Source organism: Mus musculus, chromosome 7, assembly GCF_000001635.26.
Source record: "Mus musculus strain C57BL/6J chromosome 7, GRCm38.p6 C57BL/6J".
NCBI lineage: Eukaryota > Metazoa > Chordata > Mammalia > Rodentia > Muridae > Mus > Mus musculus.
In genome coordinates, this window is record NC_000073.6 from 123,386,959 (window position 1) to 123,403,775 (window position 16,817).

Genomic DNA, 16,817 nt, shown 5'->3' on the forward strand with positions numbered 1-16,817 from the left:
TCTCTTCCCCTCACTCAGTCTCTTCATACAGATCCTTATTCTGCTCAGGGTGGCTTTTTACATTTTTTAAAAGTTTTTTAATCTTTTTTTTTTTTTTGAGACAGGGTTTCTCTGTGTAGCCCTGGCTGTCCTGGAACTCACTTTGTAGACCAGGCTGGCCTCGAACTCAGAAATCTGCCTGTCTCTGCCTCCCAAGTGTTGGGATTAAAGGCGTGTAAATTTTTTTTTTTTTTTAATAATCACAAATATTGTCCTGTCACTTGAAAATCTTCCAGCTCCCTCTTATCCACAGGCACAACTCTACATACAATGTGATGTTTGATCCACGGTGGCTTTTTAGGATCTGGTCACTCTCCATTGGATTGCCACCTAATTAAAAATACCTACTCAGATGTCTCCGAATGGCCTCAGATGCTCTACTGCTAACCTAGCCTGCTAAAGATTACCCTGACACGGTCTTCCTCTCCTGACCCTACTCAATCGGTCACTAGGTCACAGGTAAAACAGGGAGACGTGGTCTTCCACGTCTTCCACTTATGTGATCTGTTACCTAGATCCATTGCTTTTCCCCTTAAAGTATTTCTGGAATCTACTTCCTTCTTTCCTTCCACCTCTGCTCCTGGTTTCCTGGTGCAAGGTGAGGTTAGGTATGATCAGAGTTAAGGCACTCCTCTGCCTCCTGGGCTTCCTCAGTCATTCTTTCTTCTACTCCATAAGTCATAGTGAAGCCGGAAGTTGTAAAAGGCTGTCTGGATTGTGTCCCTCCGTGGTTTAATAGTTTCCTGTTGACAATGGCCTTACCCAGTTTTGCAGGGTCCTGCTTGTTCTGCTATAGGTCCCCAGTATCACTTCACCCTACTCTGCCTCCCTCTCAGCTCTCCTTCCTCAGAGCCATCAAGCATGCTGGTCCCTCTGCTTTAGACTAGTTGGTTTCATGTCAGTTTATAGAATTGTACTTACATTCACCCAGAATTTTTTTTTTTTTTCCGAGACAGGGTTTCTCTGTATAGTCCTGGCTGTCCTGGAACTCACTTTGTAGACCAGGCTGGCCTCGAGCTCAGAAATCCTCCTGCCTCTGCCACCCGAGCGCTGGGATTAAAGGCGTGCGCCACCACGCCGGGCTAAGAATTCTTTCATGAGTGCCTGCTTTGTTTATGGAAGTTGTGTTCTAGACTATAGCTATAGAAGTAAACAAATCAAATGGAGCTCTTAGAAACCAGACAGGAAGCAAACCACATATGTGTCATGCCAGATATGATTTCAAGGTGGAAAGGTCAGAGAAGGTCCCACTGAGAAGATACATCTGCAGCAAACACTTGCAGAAGCTGAGGGAGTGTGCCCTGGAGACATCTGAGGAAACAGAATCCCAGGCAGAAAATAGAGCGGAAATGGTCCCAAGCCTGCTGGACTTGTTTTATATGCAGCAATACAGAGTGATTGGGAGGGAGAAGAGTCTGTGCATAGTAGGTTCTTGGAACTTAAACAATCCTTAATATTATTGTATGTGTCTGAGTGCTTTGCCAGTATGTATGTGCGCCACATGCATGCCTGCCAGGTGACCACTAAGGTCAGAAGTGGATCCTGGGACTGGAGTTACAGATGGTTGTGAGTGATGGAAGTCAACTGGGTCCTCTGGAAGAGCCCAAGTGCTCCTAACCACAGGCAACTTTCCGCCTCCTCTTGTAGCTTTTCTCTTATGAGTTAGGAGCCATTAGAGGATTTTGAGCGGGAGAATGAAGTAGCCTGGGTTTTTAAAGGCTGAGAACAGACCGTAGGAAGCAAGGATGGAAGCAGGGAGACGAAGACTGTTACCGCCAGGAATATCTTAAGCGAGAGCTGCTGGTATTCAGGGCAGGATGGTCATGGGGCAGGACTGCAAAGCCATCCCATTCATGATGTGGAAGGTGGAGCAGCTGATAGAAGTGCTGACTGATGGCTGAGGACTCTGAAGATTATTCCAGGTTGTTTGGCTTAGCTCAGATGGGATGGAGCTCCCCCAGACACCTCGATACATAGCATGAGCTGCATGGCTTTGGGATTGACCTGATTGGGGTGAGTGGAATGAAGAAACGACATGTAGAGATACATACTGGAAAAGGTGGAATTGGATGGGCCGTGCTTCTGAAGGAGATGCGCCAGCAGCCTAGAAACTCAATGTACTGGCTGGCTTTATGTGTCAACTTGACACAGGCTGGGGTTATCACAGAGAGATCCAGCTGTGGGGCATTTTCTCAATTAGTGATCAAGGGGGAAGGGCCCCTTGTGGGTGATGCCATCCCTGGGCTGGTAGTCTTGGGTTCTATAAGAGAGCAGGCTGAGCAAGCCAGTGGAAGCAAGCCAGTAAGGAACATCCCTCCATGGCCTCTGCATCAGCTCCTGCTTCCTGACCTGCTTGAGTTCCAGTCCTGACTTCCTTGGTGATGAACAGCAGTATGGAAGTGTAAGCCAAATAAACCCTTTCCTCCCCAGCTTGCTTCTTGGTCCTGATGTTTGTGCAGGAATAGAAACCCTGACTAAGACACTCAATGTGCTTTGTTATGTGCTGCTGAACAAGAAGTCAAGTTAGCTGATCTCTGTAGGAGAGGAGTCTCAGGCTGCAGTCACCCCAGAGGAGGAGGCAGCGGCTGAGACTTTCTGCACACGCTGCCAGCATTTGTACGAGGACGCGTGGAAAAGGCTTAGCTGTTACTCCGAGCCTGACCTGGTGAAGGCCTTGCTGTTACCATGGGTCTGAGGCATTAAGGTGCATGACGTGACTGCGCCCATATCAGCAGACACATTCACTCAGTACTTGATCTGTTCCCCATACCCACAGGCACATGCCTCTTGTCAATTGTCTAGCACCCAAGTGTATTCTTGTGGTCAGCAGTTCAGACATAATTCAAAACCTCATTGCTTAATGTTTGTATCTTCCAGGAGAGTGATTCACCACAGAGCAGGGATGCATGTTGTAAACGCACAGTGAACATTTGTCAAATGAGAAGCTGAATCCAAGTGGCGTTAAGGATTATATTCCTGATGGGTGAAGTCCTGTGAGTGGTCAGTGTATTACAGAAACCAGACCAGGCCTGAGACTGACATTCCTCTGAGCTATTATAGACCGTAATGATTTCTCAACACAAGTGACACAGGAGCAGGCCATATGGTCATTTCTAGGCCAAGTTAGATTTGCCCTGAGGGCTTTGGTGCCGGCCTTTCTGGTGTACTGATTACATCTTTAGAGCTGTGCACCAGAGAGCAAGGTAGAGATTTTGATCTAAAATATTTTCAAAGCTGGTTCTGCTTTCCATTTCAAGAGAAAATAAACTATTGTAGAAGTGGACCATTCTAGTCAATAAGTGAGCTTCTAAACTTGCTTATAAATGAAGAAAATTATGCCATGTTTTGCCTATCCACCCACCTCTTTCTTTCCTTTCTTCCCTCCCTCCCTCCCTTCCTCCCTCCCTTCTTTTCTTCCTTCCTGTTTCTGGTTTGTTTATTTCTCTATCTCCCAGGTGGCCTCAAGTTTATTACCTCCTGCCTCTCTGGGAATGCACGCACACCTTACCAGGCCACCTTTTTGCATCTTACCAGACTGAGTTTCTTTTTTCTTTTTTAAATTTACATTTGTTTGTTTGCTTGTTTGTATATGTGCATTCATACATTGTTACAGTTGAATACCTAGGATAACCAGTGGGTGTCAGTTGCCTTTCTGAGTGGGGATTGAACTCAGGATGTAAGCACTTGACAGCAAGCACCTTTAGCTGTTGAGCTAGCTCACTGGTTCCAAAGCTTAATTGCTTATTTTTTAAGGTTTTAATTTTTTTAATGATTTTTAAAAATTTTACATGCATTGGTGTTTTGTCAGCATGTGTATCTGCATGTAGATCTCTGGAAATGGAATTATAGATAGTTGTGAGCCGCCATGTGGGTGCTAGGAATTGAACCCAGGTCCTCTGGAAGCTAAGCCATCTCTCCAGCCCCAGAACTTTAAAAGGACAGTGGTAAGCATTCCCTCCCTTACAGGCGTCTGTGTGGACTCTACTGTATATCTTCTTTCGAGTGTATTAAAACTGTTCTAGTGTTGCTATTAAAGTCGTACTATGTAGCCAGGAGATGGCTCCACACATAAGACCACTGGTGGCTCTTCAAGAGGACCTGGGCTCAGTTGTCCAGCACCCACCTGGCAGCTCATAACCACCTCTAACTCCAGTTCCCGGGTATTTGACAGTCTTTTTTGGCCTCTAAGTGTACTATGGCACACATATAATATACAGACATATATGCAGACAAAATAATCATAGTCATCAAATTTTTAAAGAATAGTGTCTTAGTTAGGGTTTTACTGCTGTGAACAGACACCATGACCAAGGTAAGTCTTATAAAAACAACATTTAATTGGGGCTGGCTTACAGGTTCAGAGATTCAGTCCATTATCATCAAGGTGGGAGCATGGCAGTATCCAGGCAGGCATGGTGCAGGCAGAGCTGAGAATTCTAGTCTTCATCCAAAGGCTGCTAGTGGAAGACTGACTTAGAGTGAGAGTGTTAAGCCCATACCCACAGTGACACACCTACTCCAACCAGGTCACACCTATTCCAACAAGGCCACACCTCCAAATGGTGCCATTCCCTATCCCAAGAATATACAAACCATCACAAATAGGAAGGAGGAATAAAATTATATTGTGGCCACCACCAGTTCTCCATATGTTTTCCAGTAAAAGACCCCTGTGGTGAAGTTGGCAGAATCATACAGAAAGAGATTGTATGAGTTTACATTCCTACCCAAAGTGAACATGTTATGAATTATGGAATATTCTCAGTTTCTTAAGTTGTTTATCAACTACCAGGTAGAAAATATTCTCTCTTGTTAATTTGTAACGGGTAGCAGCTCTTATTTTAATTCACAGTTACCAGTTAGGATGTCCATTTTTAAGCTGGCTGTTGGGTTTACATGGATGCTCGCCACTTCATCTTTCTCCTGGGTTGACATTCTTCTGTTTTCTGCTTTTGTTTGTTTTTGTTTTCACAGTGTAGGGGTTGAACCCAGGGCCTTGGATTGGTACTAGGCAAGTGCTGTGCTGAGCTACATCCTTACTGTTGGTTATTTATGTTCCTGTTGTTGACTTGTAAGACTTTGAACACCAAGGATTGTAAATTTTCCCTCTACATTTTTTTTTTTTTTTGAGACAGGGTTTCTTCGTGTAGCTCTGGCTGTCCTGGAACTCACTCTGTAGACCAGGCTGGCCTCGAACTCAGAAATCCGCCTGCCTCTGCCTCCCGAGTGCTGGGATTAAAGGCGTGCACCACCACCGCCTGACTCTTCCCTCTACATTTGATGAAGTATTTTCTGTAAGGCTGATGTGTGTTTAAATTTCAGTTAAATTGTTTGGTGTATTTCATAGTAATGGAAGTTGTTAGTGTTTATGCTACTGTGTCTGACACTTGCTAGGTGTGTGCATGTGTATGTGTGTGCATGTGTGTGTTCACATGTATGTTTGTATATGTGGGCACACATGCATTTATGGAAGGATGTGAATGTCAGGCATCTTTCCGTGATCACTCTCCATCTTTACTTTTTGAGACAGAGTCTCATGGAATCTGGACCTCATTGGTCAGTTAAGCTCTGGCCAATGAGTGGCAGGAATCCACCTGTCTCTGTCTATACCATGGTGGAGTCACAGGCACACACCAGTGTGCCTGACTCTATGGGCTCTGGGGAATCTCAACTCAGGTCCTGTTGTGCATGGCCGGCACTTTCTCAAGTGAGCCACCTAGTGCAGTCTTTACTTTCTGGCTAACCCTTAAGGAAGGCCATTTGTGATCACTGAAACAGTTTCTTTCTGCACTTCTATGTTTTAAAGAAAGGTTACATTATCTATGTTACAAGGGTGCAGGGCCAACTCTACCCCTTTGTACTGACCGCTCTGACTTAAGCACACTTTGCCTGTGTACTCAGTCTTCATGTGTGCTGTAGTGCACCAGTGGCGTCCACCTCACAATGCTGTAGTGCACCAGTGGCGTCCACCTCACAATGCCGTAGTGCACCAGTGGCGTCCACCTCACAATGCCGTAGTGCACCAGTGGCGTCCATCTCACAATGCTGTAGTGCACCAGTGGCGTCCACCTCATTTTGCAGCTGAAGTTGCTTTTGCTCATTTTGATGACTGAAATCATCGACTTAAAAGTTACGTAGTTGTCTTTTATCCAGGGTCCCATTCCTTGTTTCTCAGGATAAGGGAAGTTTATAGAGCTCTCCTGGTCCGTTTGATTGGCCGTGCTTTGGAAAGGAAGAGTGAAAGCAGATGTTGACAGGAGATGCATGCCTTGAGCCCCCTTTCATCAAGGGAGCAGTCTCTTCTGGGGGAGTCTACTGAGTAAACTTCTTTTTTGTTGTTGTTGTTGTTTTGAAACAGGGTCTCTCCACGTAGTCACGTTGTCCTGGAGCTTTCTATATAGACCATGCTGGCCTCACACTCACAAAAATCCATCTGCCTCACCTCCCGAATGCTGGATTTAAGGTGTGTGCCACCGTCAGGGAGATAAGAGCTGTATTCCCAGCCCTAGATTTAACTGTTCTTGTACATTCTTTAATAAATCATACAATACATATTATTTGTTTTTTCTGTTTTGACCTAGGGTTTCACTGTGAAACCCTGGTTGGCTGGAATTTGCTGTATAGATTAGGCTGACCTCAGACTCACGGAGTACTGGGATTAAAGGTTTGTTCCAGCATGGTTTTGTATCCAGCATATTCTTTGAGGTTTATTCATGTGCATATCAACAGAGATACACAGACCCAGATAATAAAGTGGGTTTTAATCAGTAAAGCTCCCGCAGTCCACTCCAACTCAGTCCAGTGCAAACTGAACGGAACTTCTTGTTCAGTAGAAATGACAGGCTGAAGAGTGAGACAACGGAAGTGTGCAGTAGCTCAATGGGGCTAGGGTGTTGACAACTTACAAATCCTTAGAAGACAAGAGTGGCTCATGTAAAATCTCCCGCTAATGCTAACTAGTGTTTGTGAAGTTAGGCTCTTGCCCTACCTCAGGGGCTGGGAGACAGACAGGGCCCTGCTCAGGTGTTGACTGGAACAAACAGTAACTTCCTTTAGCAGTCTCAGATTGTCTTAGACATTTACCCTAAGATGGCTTAGGCTCACCCTACAGATGGGTCCTTAAGCTGTTAGCAGTTATAGCCTATGGCTAAGCTGTAGTCAGCAAAGTAGGCTCAGGAGCTTGGCTGAGTATTTGGTCAGAAGTCGTCCAGTCCTGTATCTGTTGTCTAATTTGTTCATTTACTTGTTCTTGTTCCTGTATGGGCCATTGTAAATAGGCTTTGGTCAGCACTTTTTTCTGTCTTTCACTTCTCTTGTGTTCTTTTTGTTTCGTAGTTGCCCCATGGTAGCAATGCAATACTCTGAAAATATCTTAAGAGATATGTAATGTAAGCATTCATTCTAAGTTACCAAAACTTTGGCTAGACCTCAAAGCCAGAGTTAACAATACACTTTGAGGCCACTTAAGACTGATAGCCTACTGTGTACTCAAACTGTTTGTTTAACCTGCCTTTAGGAGAACAATGTAACAATCAACCTTACCTGCCCTAGATTCTCTTGAAGTCAGCTCTTACAGCCCTAGCTAGTGCATAGCTGCAGGTTTTAGTTCTGTGCTCTTCCATTTCTCTGACCAATGCACGGGCACGGGCGTCGTTAGCTGAGAGCGGCAGACACACGGGCTGAGAGCAGTTCCCTAAGATCTGCAGAAAGCTTGAAAGCACCCGTTGATGGACGCTGGTTGATAATGTTTGTTATCTGGTCAGGTGGGATCAATTGGAGCCAGTGACTTTAACCTCTTGTAAAACTTGGTTAAAGATTTCTGTCAAGTATCCCATCTCTTCCTCGTGTGATACACTCTGTGGTGTTCAGTAAATATAGAACAAAGCTCTTTGTGTGGGTCAGACATATAGACACAGATATACACACATACACAAAGACACAGTTACATGTAGAACACACAGATACACGGATGGATTTACAAGACAGCTTTCAGGCAGGCACAGATTTAAACTCATGCCACAGACAGACAGGGCAGAAGACACAGGGAGTACAAAGTAGGGAATTCGAACCTGGACTCAATTAAATGACTCCAAGGGGAAGTTGTTTTATTTCTCTTCTTCATGCCACACTGATGCATTATAGGTGACTTAAGAGTTAGTTACCAATTTGTTACAGTTGTCAAACCCAGTCATAGGTGGGTTCGTCTTCAGCAGGCACACTAGGTCCCTCCTGGTTTGTGTGTTTACAAGTCCCTCCAGTGATGCAGCAGAACTCCAGTCGCATGTGGCATTGCCACTGTATGTGAAATGCATCTTGTTATGGTTTTAAATAGCATTCCGCTGGTGACTAATGGCAATCAAACACGTTTTCATGCATTCATTGCTGTTTCTTGGTCTTTTGCCTTCTGTGTTAAAATCTTTTGCCTGTTTTTATTGATGTTCATTTGTTGGAACTCATTAAAGATTCTAGGTAGAATCTTTTTTTAAGGTTTATTGATTTATTTTATATATATGAGTACACTGTAGCTGTACAGGTGGTTGTGAGCCATCATGTGGTTGCTGGGAATTGAATTTAGGACCTCTGCTCCCTTTGGTCGGGCCCCACTTGCTCCGGTCAACCCTGATTGCTCCTGCCCTGCTCGCTCTGGCCCAAAGATTTTATTTATTATTATAAATAGCTACACTGTAGCTGTCTTCAGACGTACCAGAAGAGGGCATCCCATTACAGATGGTTGTGAACCACCATGTGCTTGCTGGGATTTGAACTCAGGACCTTCAGAAGAGCAGTCAATGCTTTTAACCTCTGAGCCCCTAGGTAGAATCTTTTGTTAGGCAAACATGTTCTGTGTGCATATATCTACATGCAGGAAAATAAAACACTGGAATATCATTTGTGATAGGGCAAAAGATAAACTATTCATGATAGGAATAAATCTAATGAGAGATATGAAACCTCTCCACACAGAAACCTGCTTTGCTTCTTGAGATTAAAGGTTTAATTGGAGATGTACTTTCTCACATTGGTGGTTGTAATCTCCCCTCCCCCAGCCTGAAACCTGCTTGCTCAGGGATGGAGCTTCCCGCTCAATCTTTCTGTCACGCCTACTGCTAGAACCTGCTGCTTTGCTGTTCCGAAGCCATCACGTGATCACCCTGCTACTGGATCCCAAGATTATTTGGCGGGAATTGGGCCCCTCCCCCTTCCTTTATAACTGAATGCCGAAATAGTAAAAATTGAACCTTGAGCAGAGAGCTTTGTCTTGGTTCCTTCCTTATCTCGCGCAGCCCAGCCCCTCTTCTCTTCCAGGTTTCCAAAATGCCTTTCCAGGCTAAAACCCATGTTGTGATCTACTGGCCAGACACAACAGGTGGTAGGGCATTGCTAAGACATCTGAGCCAAGTATGGGGTTGTGCACACCTGTAATCACAGCATGTCTGAAGCGGAGGCAGAAGGATTAAGAGTTTAAAAGGCCATTTATAGCTATATAGTGAGTTTATAGTGGGTCCCTGCCTCAGAAACAGGATAAAACAAAAAATGGATTTCTGTTCTATTCAAGTTGATATATAGAGTCATTTCACTCTGGTCTAAATTCAGTCCATCTTTTTTCTTTTTTCTTTTTTTTAAGAAATAACAGGCTTATTCTGAAATATATATGGAAATATAAAGGATCTGGGAAAAAAAGATTCAAAGTGTTTTGAAAAGGTCAAAATTGGTACTTCACACTAACCTTAGTTATAAAGCTTCCTGTAAAAGTGCAGTGAACAGTGGCATAGAGGGAGATGAGGCCATCAGACGGGAGCCAGGCGGGCAGCAGAGAGATGGACACTGGTGCTCTTTATCCAGTTTAAAATTCCAGCCACAGAATTGTGCTGCCTACACATCAGTTAACCCAGGCTAGAAACTCCCTTACAGAGAGAGTTGCTTCAGTGTTGATCCGATCAAATTGACAATGGAGATAGACCGTCATGGCGTCCATGAGTACTGACTCATGGTTTGGTAAGTTGGAGACATTGGACCAAGGGACCTTTCTGGGTGAGCTCTTGCCGTTGCACCCTGCTGTGAGTGTTGGTACCGTTTCTCAGTGTTCAGTGACTGCTCCCTGCTGTGAGTGTTGGAACCATTTCTCAGTGTTCAGTGACTGCTTTCAACAGTGCATGGACTCCTTTTCCATTGCTGTGGCCAGATTGCCTACTGTAGATAACTTAAGGGAGAAAAGATCTCTTCTGGCTCCTAGTGTTAGGAGGATCCATTCAGTCCATTGTTTCTTTGCTCCAGAAGCCTGAGCAGAAACATCCTGGTGGCAGGAGCCTGTGGTGGAGGAGAAATGCTCTGGCCCTGGCAGACCAGGAAGCAGAGAGGGGAACACAGGTGCTCACATAGCTCTTCCTTTCCCTCCTCTAATTCTGTCCAGGCCCCCAGCCAGAGGCGTGGCGTCTCCCACATTTGGGGTGGGACTCCTGAGGTGTGTCGTTTCTTGCATGCTTCAACAAGTTAGGTCAGCAGATCCACTCAGACCTCAGTAAATGCTTAGTTAGGGGCAGCCTGTGACCCGGAAGAAGCTGCTTCTGCTTTCCATTCATAAAGCAAGAAGAAACGCTCAGGCCATGGACAGTAAAAGGGAAACTGAAAGACGTGAAAGGGCGGCAATAAAATTACAATTGGAGGTAGTAAGAGGCTTTGGAGACCACAAGCAGTTCACACCCAGGCTGGAAGCTTGGTACTGAGAACGGTCTTTGCAGTCAAATCTATGTGTTATGTACACACACACACACACACACACACACACACACACACAAATCTATGTGTTACGTACATACACACACACACACACACACACACACACAGAGAGAGAGAGAGAGAGAGAAGAACCAGCAAGCAGAGTTGGTGCTTAGCATCATGGGTGGTGTGGTGGTATTAACTGCTGCTAATACCATTTCAAGCGATTGGTATCTAGTGGGGCATCTTGGGTACCTGTGGATTAGTTCCTAACAAAGTTGGGACATCTTGCACATGGAATTGTCTTTGTGCCCGTTCTTGGTTATTAGGATGAAGTGGGATTGTCAGCTCCTCGCATATGCACGTATCCCATGCTTTATATTCCTGTTGGCGCCGCACCTGTGGCACTGGTGTGCCTGCCACCACCTGGCAGCCATGCTTGAGCGCTGGCTGCTTCCTCGTCCTCCAAATCCAAGCTCTGCTCAGAAATAGATTTGGTGCCAGTTTGAAAAGAAAAATGGTGCTTTATTTGAGCTCTTCTTTTGCCTTTAAGAATTGTTAAGGCTGAGCTTTTATGTTTATTAGTTAGTTTTTATTTCTTTTGTGAATTGTCCCCCAAATATGTGTTTTCATCCATTTTTACCTCTAGGAATTTCTTCCTACTTTTTGAGAGTTCTTTATTTTGTGATAATATAAGTGCTTTGTAATGAATGGGCTTCTGGTATTTCTCCTGGGTGACTCCTTGCCTTTTAGGTTTACCCGATAGTCAGGCTTAAGTGTCTCTAGTGAGGAAGGCAACCGTTCAATTCTGTGACACGTATTTTTCTCCTGTGGCATCAGATACCGTTTATCCTTTGTGAGTGTCATGGAGTCTGTCAGTAAGGGTTGCTATCACCTGTGCAGTTAGATACAGTAGGCGTTTGTTGGCAAGGCTGGGCAGTTGCCCTCCCAACCCCACACACCCAGGGCTATAGAACGTAGACCTGAATTGCTGTTTGAAACTGTTGTTTGATGCCTTCTGGTCCAAGTCAGATGAAAGAAACTTCAGAGAGTAGAGTGGCATTTTGTTTTCTTCTTTAAAAGGACCTACCCCAAGTCATGGGTTCTGGGCCTTGGAGACCGGTTGGCATTCTTTGTGTTGGTGCACCAGTTTGCTTAGTTAATCCCAAGTGGATGGCTGTGAACCCCAGATTCCGATGCTCATCTTCCTTCAAGTAGTCTTCTTTTCCTTCCTCCCTACTGGGGATGAAAAAGCCCCAGTGAGCTGGCGCCTGTCAAATGGTGAGGACCTGAGTTTAGCCACTCTGTTGAGAACACGCCCTCCCCCTTCCCTCTAAGGATTGATTGGAAAGAACTGTTCTTCAGCTGAAGATACGCCTTTGCCACTAGATGGCACTGCACGATTTCCTGAAAACTCAGATCTCTACAGCGAGGACTCTTAACACACATTCCCAAACTTCTTCATGCTTCCTATTTGTAATACATGGTATTTTCTATTTTGAGCTCTTTTTTTTTTATATTTAAAAAAATGAAGATTTGCACACTGTTCAAATTAAATTTGATAGTAGCAAGTCACATATCATTGAAAACTATACTGTTATAATTTTTTGTTTGTTTGTTTTTATTTATTTTGTGGTATTGGGATTGAATGTAGTGCCTTAGGTAAGAATGGTTCCGCTGAGCTGTTTTGCTTTGTTTTATGTTTGGCTTTTGGGTACAGGATTTCACTACATAGCCCTGGCTCACTCTAGAGATCAGCTTGGCCTCGAGCCCTCAGAGGTCCATCTGCCTTCCCTCCCAAATGCTGGCATTAAAGGTGTGTGCCGCCCTGACTGGGTCTACCTCTGAGCTATAGGCACTGTTTAGGGACTAAGGAAACTAACTGTGATCAAACTATAAGTGTGCCGTTTGCTTTGGACTATAGAGATACATGTAGCAAGGCCTGGCAAATCTGTATTTTACATGCTGCATTGACAACCTCATTTACATGCTTGCTCATGGTATCCACACATGTGCAGGCATCAGAGAGACAAGCTTGTACAGACAATGGTACCCACAATAGCAAGTAGAGTCAGCCTTGTTACTTAGTGTGGTAGCACATATCCGTAACCTCAGCCCTTGGGAGGGTGGGGCAGGGCGGATTCAGGCGCTGAGACCAGCCAGGATATGAAGTGAGACCTTGTCTCAAAACCAACACCAAATAAGAAAACGAGATCTTATTGGTAGATATAAAGAAAAGATGTAATGTCTGCTTCTAGGAGCTTCAACTAGCGTGGAGATGTACTGCATGCACCCTTAAGTCTTGACTTGGTTATTAAGGAATGTGGGGTTTGAAGTGTGAAGACTTGGGGTAGCGGTTAGGAAACTTTGTGTTACACTTGATAAAATCTCGATGTGAGTGGCCTGAGTGTTTACATAGTGAACAGATGCTCACAGGTCCTGTGAGGGTGAGCTGAGGCTGGCTTGTTTGGGGTTCTGGGGAGGAAATGAGCAGTGTGAAGAGGAGACCAGACATGATGAAAGTAGGAGGTGTGTGGGGTGGTGTCACGTGAGTGTGGCCATGTTAGATGGGTCTTAGAGGGCTGTTAGGCAGTCCACGTGCATATGTCGGTCTTTGAGGTCGTTGGTTTTCTTCCAGACCCTCTCTCTTGTTCTTAAGAACTCGACAGTGGTCCTAAGGGCTGAAAACTCCATGCTCACTGCCTGTCTTTTCTACTTTTCCAGGTTTGCGGTGAGCATTGGCTACTGGCATGATCCGTACATCGAGCATCTTGTAAGGCAGTCTAAAGAGAGGAAGGCCCCCGAAATTAACAGAGGTAAGTGGCTACCTGCCTCCCTGCCATCTCAACCCCACGGCCCTGAAGGTTTACAGATTTATTCTTAGAGAGCCTTCCAGAGTGTGCTCTTTACAAAGAACAGGAAAGGGCTTAGTTCCCAGCTTCCTCACCAATATGGCACACTATAAAACATTTTAATCTCAATTCGATCATAAAAGTGATATTGCTGAAACTTTGTTGTCTAATTCTCCCATTTATAAGACCCTATTTATGTCTGCAGATGTGACTCAGTCATATAGTGCTTGCTTAGCATGTACAAGTTCAGGGGTTCAGTCCCTAGCACTGAAAAGTGTGTGAACACACACTCGCAGATACACACAACCTCTTTATAAGCCAAGTATGGTGGGGCATGCTTCTATTTCCAGTACTCTGAAGGTTCAAGCAGGAAAATGGTGGTTTTTAAAATCCATCTGGGCTGCACAATAATACCTTGTCTCAAAAGAACCAAAACACCAACCAGAACAAAAATACCGTGCATCTTTTGCTGTTCACTGTCTGCCCGCGTGAGGGTAAACTTTTGTGCCGTTTTATAGTGTTTAGTAACAACTGATAGGCTTTTAAGTAATTTCGTGAAGGCAGCAACATGGCTTACTTTTGCCCCAGTGAAAACTGACTATGTTATCTTAATTCATCTGTGGGTAATGTAGGGGGCTCTTGGCCTCGAAAGGTGGATCTTTGTAGATAGTCTCTGTGAGCAATGCAGAGAGATTTGAATGGCAGGGGTCCTGAGGCTGGTTTACTTGGCAGCCTTCCCTGGAGTCTTGAGGCAGATTTCCTAATGAGTAGTGCTGAGCCAGGAACCCTTGTGGCACCTTGTTCTCTGATGGCTTTGAGGGATAATGTGTGTTGTCCCTGAGTGACTGACAGCTTGTTTCTCTGGAACTCTCTTCAAGGATATTTTGCCCGAGTTCATGGTGTCAGTCAGCTTATTAAAGCTTTTCTCCGAAAGACAGAATGCCATTGCCAAATTCTCAACCTTGGGGCTGGGATGGATACCACCTTCTGGAAATTAAAGGTAATTAAAGGTTCTCCTCCTACAGTTGCTCCAGCTTAATTTTTTTGATGATGATTACCTAGTTTAAAAATTTTAAAATATATTTAAAGAGGGGACTGTCTCAGCTGATAGTCTAACTAAGCACAGAGACCTGAGTTCTGCCCCCAGGATCCATAGGAAAAAACTGGGCATAGTAGTTTGCTCTTGTGATCCCAGCACTGGTGAGCTGGGGGGCAGACAGGTGGGTCCCTTGGGCCAGCTTCACCAGACTTTCTTATAACAGCAAGAAAATGATCCTAAAACCCTGTGTACTGTATGTGCTGTGTTTTGACAACTCTCAACTCCTCCCCACTATCCCACTTCAAGCTCTATAGACCTTACCTGGATAGATACAAAACCTCTTAGTTTTTCCTGCATCTATTCTTTTGCTAATACATGTGTTTTGTGTGTGTGTGTCTGTGTGTGTGTGTATCAGTCAGGGTGGCAGTGATACATATATATATATGTGCATACAAACACACACATATGTGTGTGTGTGTGTGTGTATATATATATATATGCATATGTGTATATATATATGTATATATGTATGTATATGTATATACATGTGTATTCAAACACATATGGAGGCCAAAGGACAACCATGGGTGTGGTCCTTAGGAGCATTATCCAGCTCCTTTGAGACGGAGTTTCTCATTGGCTTAGAGCCCAGCAAGTAGGCTAGACTAACTGGCCAAAGAGCCCCAGTGATCCTCCTCTCTGTCTCCTGGGCCCTGGGATTACAAACTCACACCACCATGCTTGGCAGTTTGACTTGAGTTTTAGAATTACACTCAGATTCTCACACTCCTAAGACAAGCACTTCACTAACAGAGCTGTTTCCCAGCCTCTGTATTCATTCTTGCTCCCGTCAGGTACATTCTTATTGAGACCATAGAAATTTGAAAAATGCCTTTGGGGGTGAAGAGATGGCTTATCAATTAAGAGCACTTGTTCTTGCAGAGGACACAAGTTCAAGTCTCGGCACCCACATGGCAGTTTACAACCATCTTTAATTCCACAGGATTTCATGACCGTTGAGGGCAGCAGGTACAGACACGTTGTGCAGACATACACGCAGGCTCAGCAGACATTCGTACACACAAATAAAAGTAAATGAGAAGATTTCTGACCATATGAGCCTCCTGACCTAAAATCCCTAAGTACCCCTATTGCAGTTTGGTAAGTGCTTAGTGCTTGCTGCATATAGTGTCTGTGAGCTAAGGAGTGATTCTGTGTGTTTTTCTCCAGGATGAAGGTCTTCTCCCAAATAAATATTTTGAAGTCGACTTTCCAATGATAGTCACAAGAAAGCTGCTCACCATCAAGTAAGTGTGGCTTTGTTGAGGGGACAGGATGCCAGTTGGAGACTCAGCTCTTGGTGTCTCGGAAGAGAATGCTGCCTTTCGGTTTCCTTTCTTGCTCTGGGACCATGAGTCCAGCATGAGTGCAGTCTTTAACAGTCAGTGCATCCTCTGCACGGCCCTCCTTATTCATTAGTCTAACTTCTCTGAACGCTAAAAATCGACCTATGCAGAGCATAGCTGAATACTCTGAAAATTCTTGGTGATTACTGCTTTATCATGGGGCCCTGAATTAACACAGCGATTTCCCTTTGCTCTGAGTATGTGAAGCGCTGCGAGGGCTCCTCTCAGGGCTTGCAGAGCTGTGGGTGGTGCGCTTTTCTCTGCCTCTTGCTGTCTCATATTTTCTTGGCTGGCCCAGTCCTCATAGACTCGGGAGCGGAGTCCCCAGAGCCCTCTTCTGGAGAGGAGAGTCTTCTGCTCAGACAAGTTGCCTCACTCAGGGTCACCTGGCTAGAACTGAGATCAAAACCCTGCTTTGAAAGCCCTCTGTCAGGACTTAAGAGTTTTTTGTTTGTTTGTTTGTTTGTTTTGTTTTGTTTTTGTTTTAACACTTCTGCCCCACTATAAGTAGATATTTAAATAAAAGCCTTACTATTATGTTGTAAAATCCCCTAGACATTAAAACTTTGTTATGCTGCTGCATCCTTACACATGGGGAGTGTTTTTCAGCCTTTTCTGTGGTCCACGATGAGTTTTGCAGTTTTTCTAAATATTAAATACATTTTATATTAAGTAGGCATTTCAGATGGTGAACAGGGACTCAGAACTGTGTGGTTCTGCTGAGCTCATTATTACCCTGGCTGAACTAGGAGTGAACGGCCCTGG

At 44.6% G+C, this 16,817-nt stretch overlaps 1 protein-coding gene across 2 annotated transcripts in view; it reads left to right on the forward strand.

The window, feature by feature from the left end:
- The window catches only part of Lcmt1 (leucine carboxyl methyltransferase 1), a 52,556-nt gene that overhangs the window by 9,156 nt on the left and 26,583 nt on the right, over window positions 1-16,817 (forward strand). For both annotated transcript variants that reach the window (XM_030242666.1, NM_025304.3), the window contains exons 2-4: window positions 13,480-13,571; window positions 14,486-14,607; window positions 15,877-15,953. Coding sequence is in view for 1 of the 2 variants with exons in the window: in NM_025304.3 (NP_079580.2) it covers window positions 13,480-13,571; window positions 14,486-14,607; window positions 15,877-15,953 (291 nt within the window). In the remaining variant the exon portion in view is untranslated. The remainder of the gene's footprint in view (window positions 1-13,479; window positions 13,572-14,485; window positions 14,608-15,876; window positions 15,954-16,817) is intronic.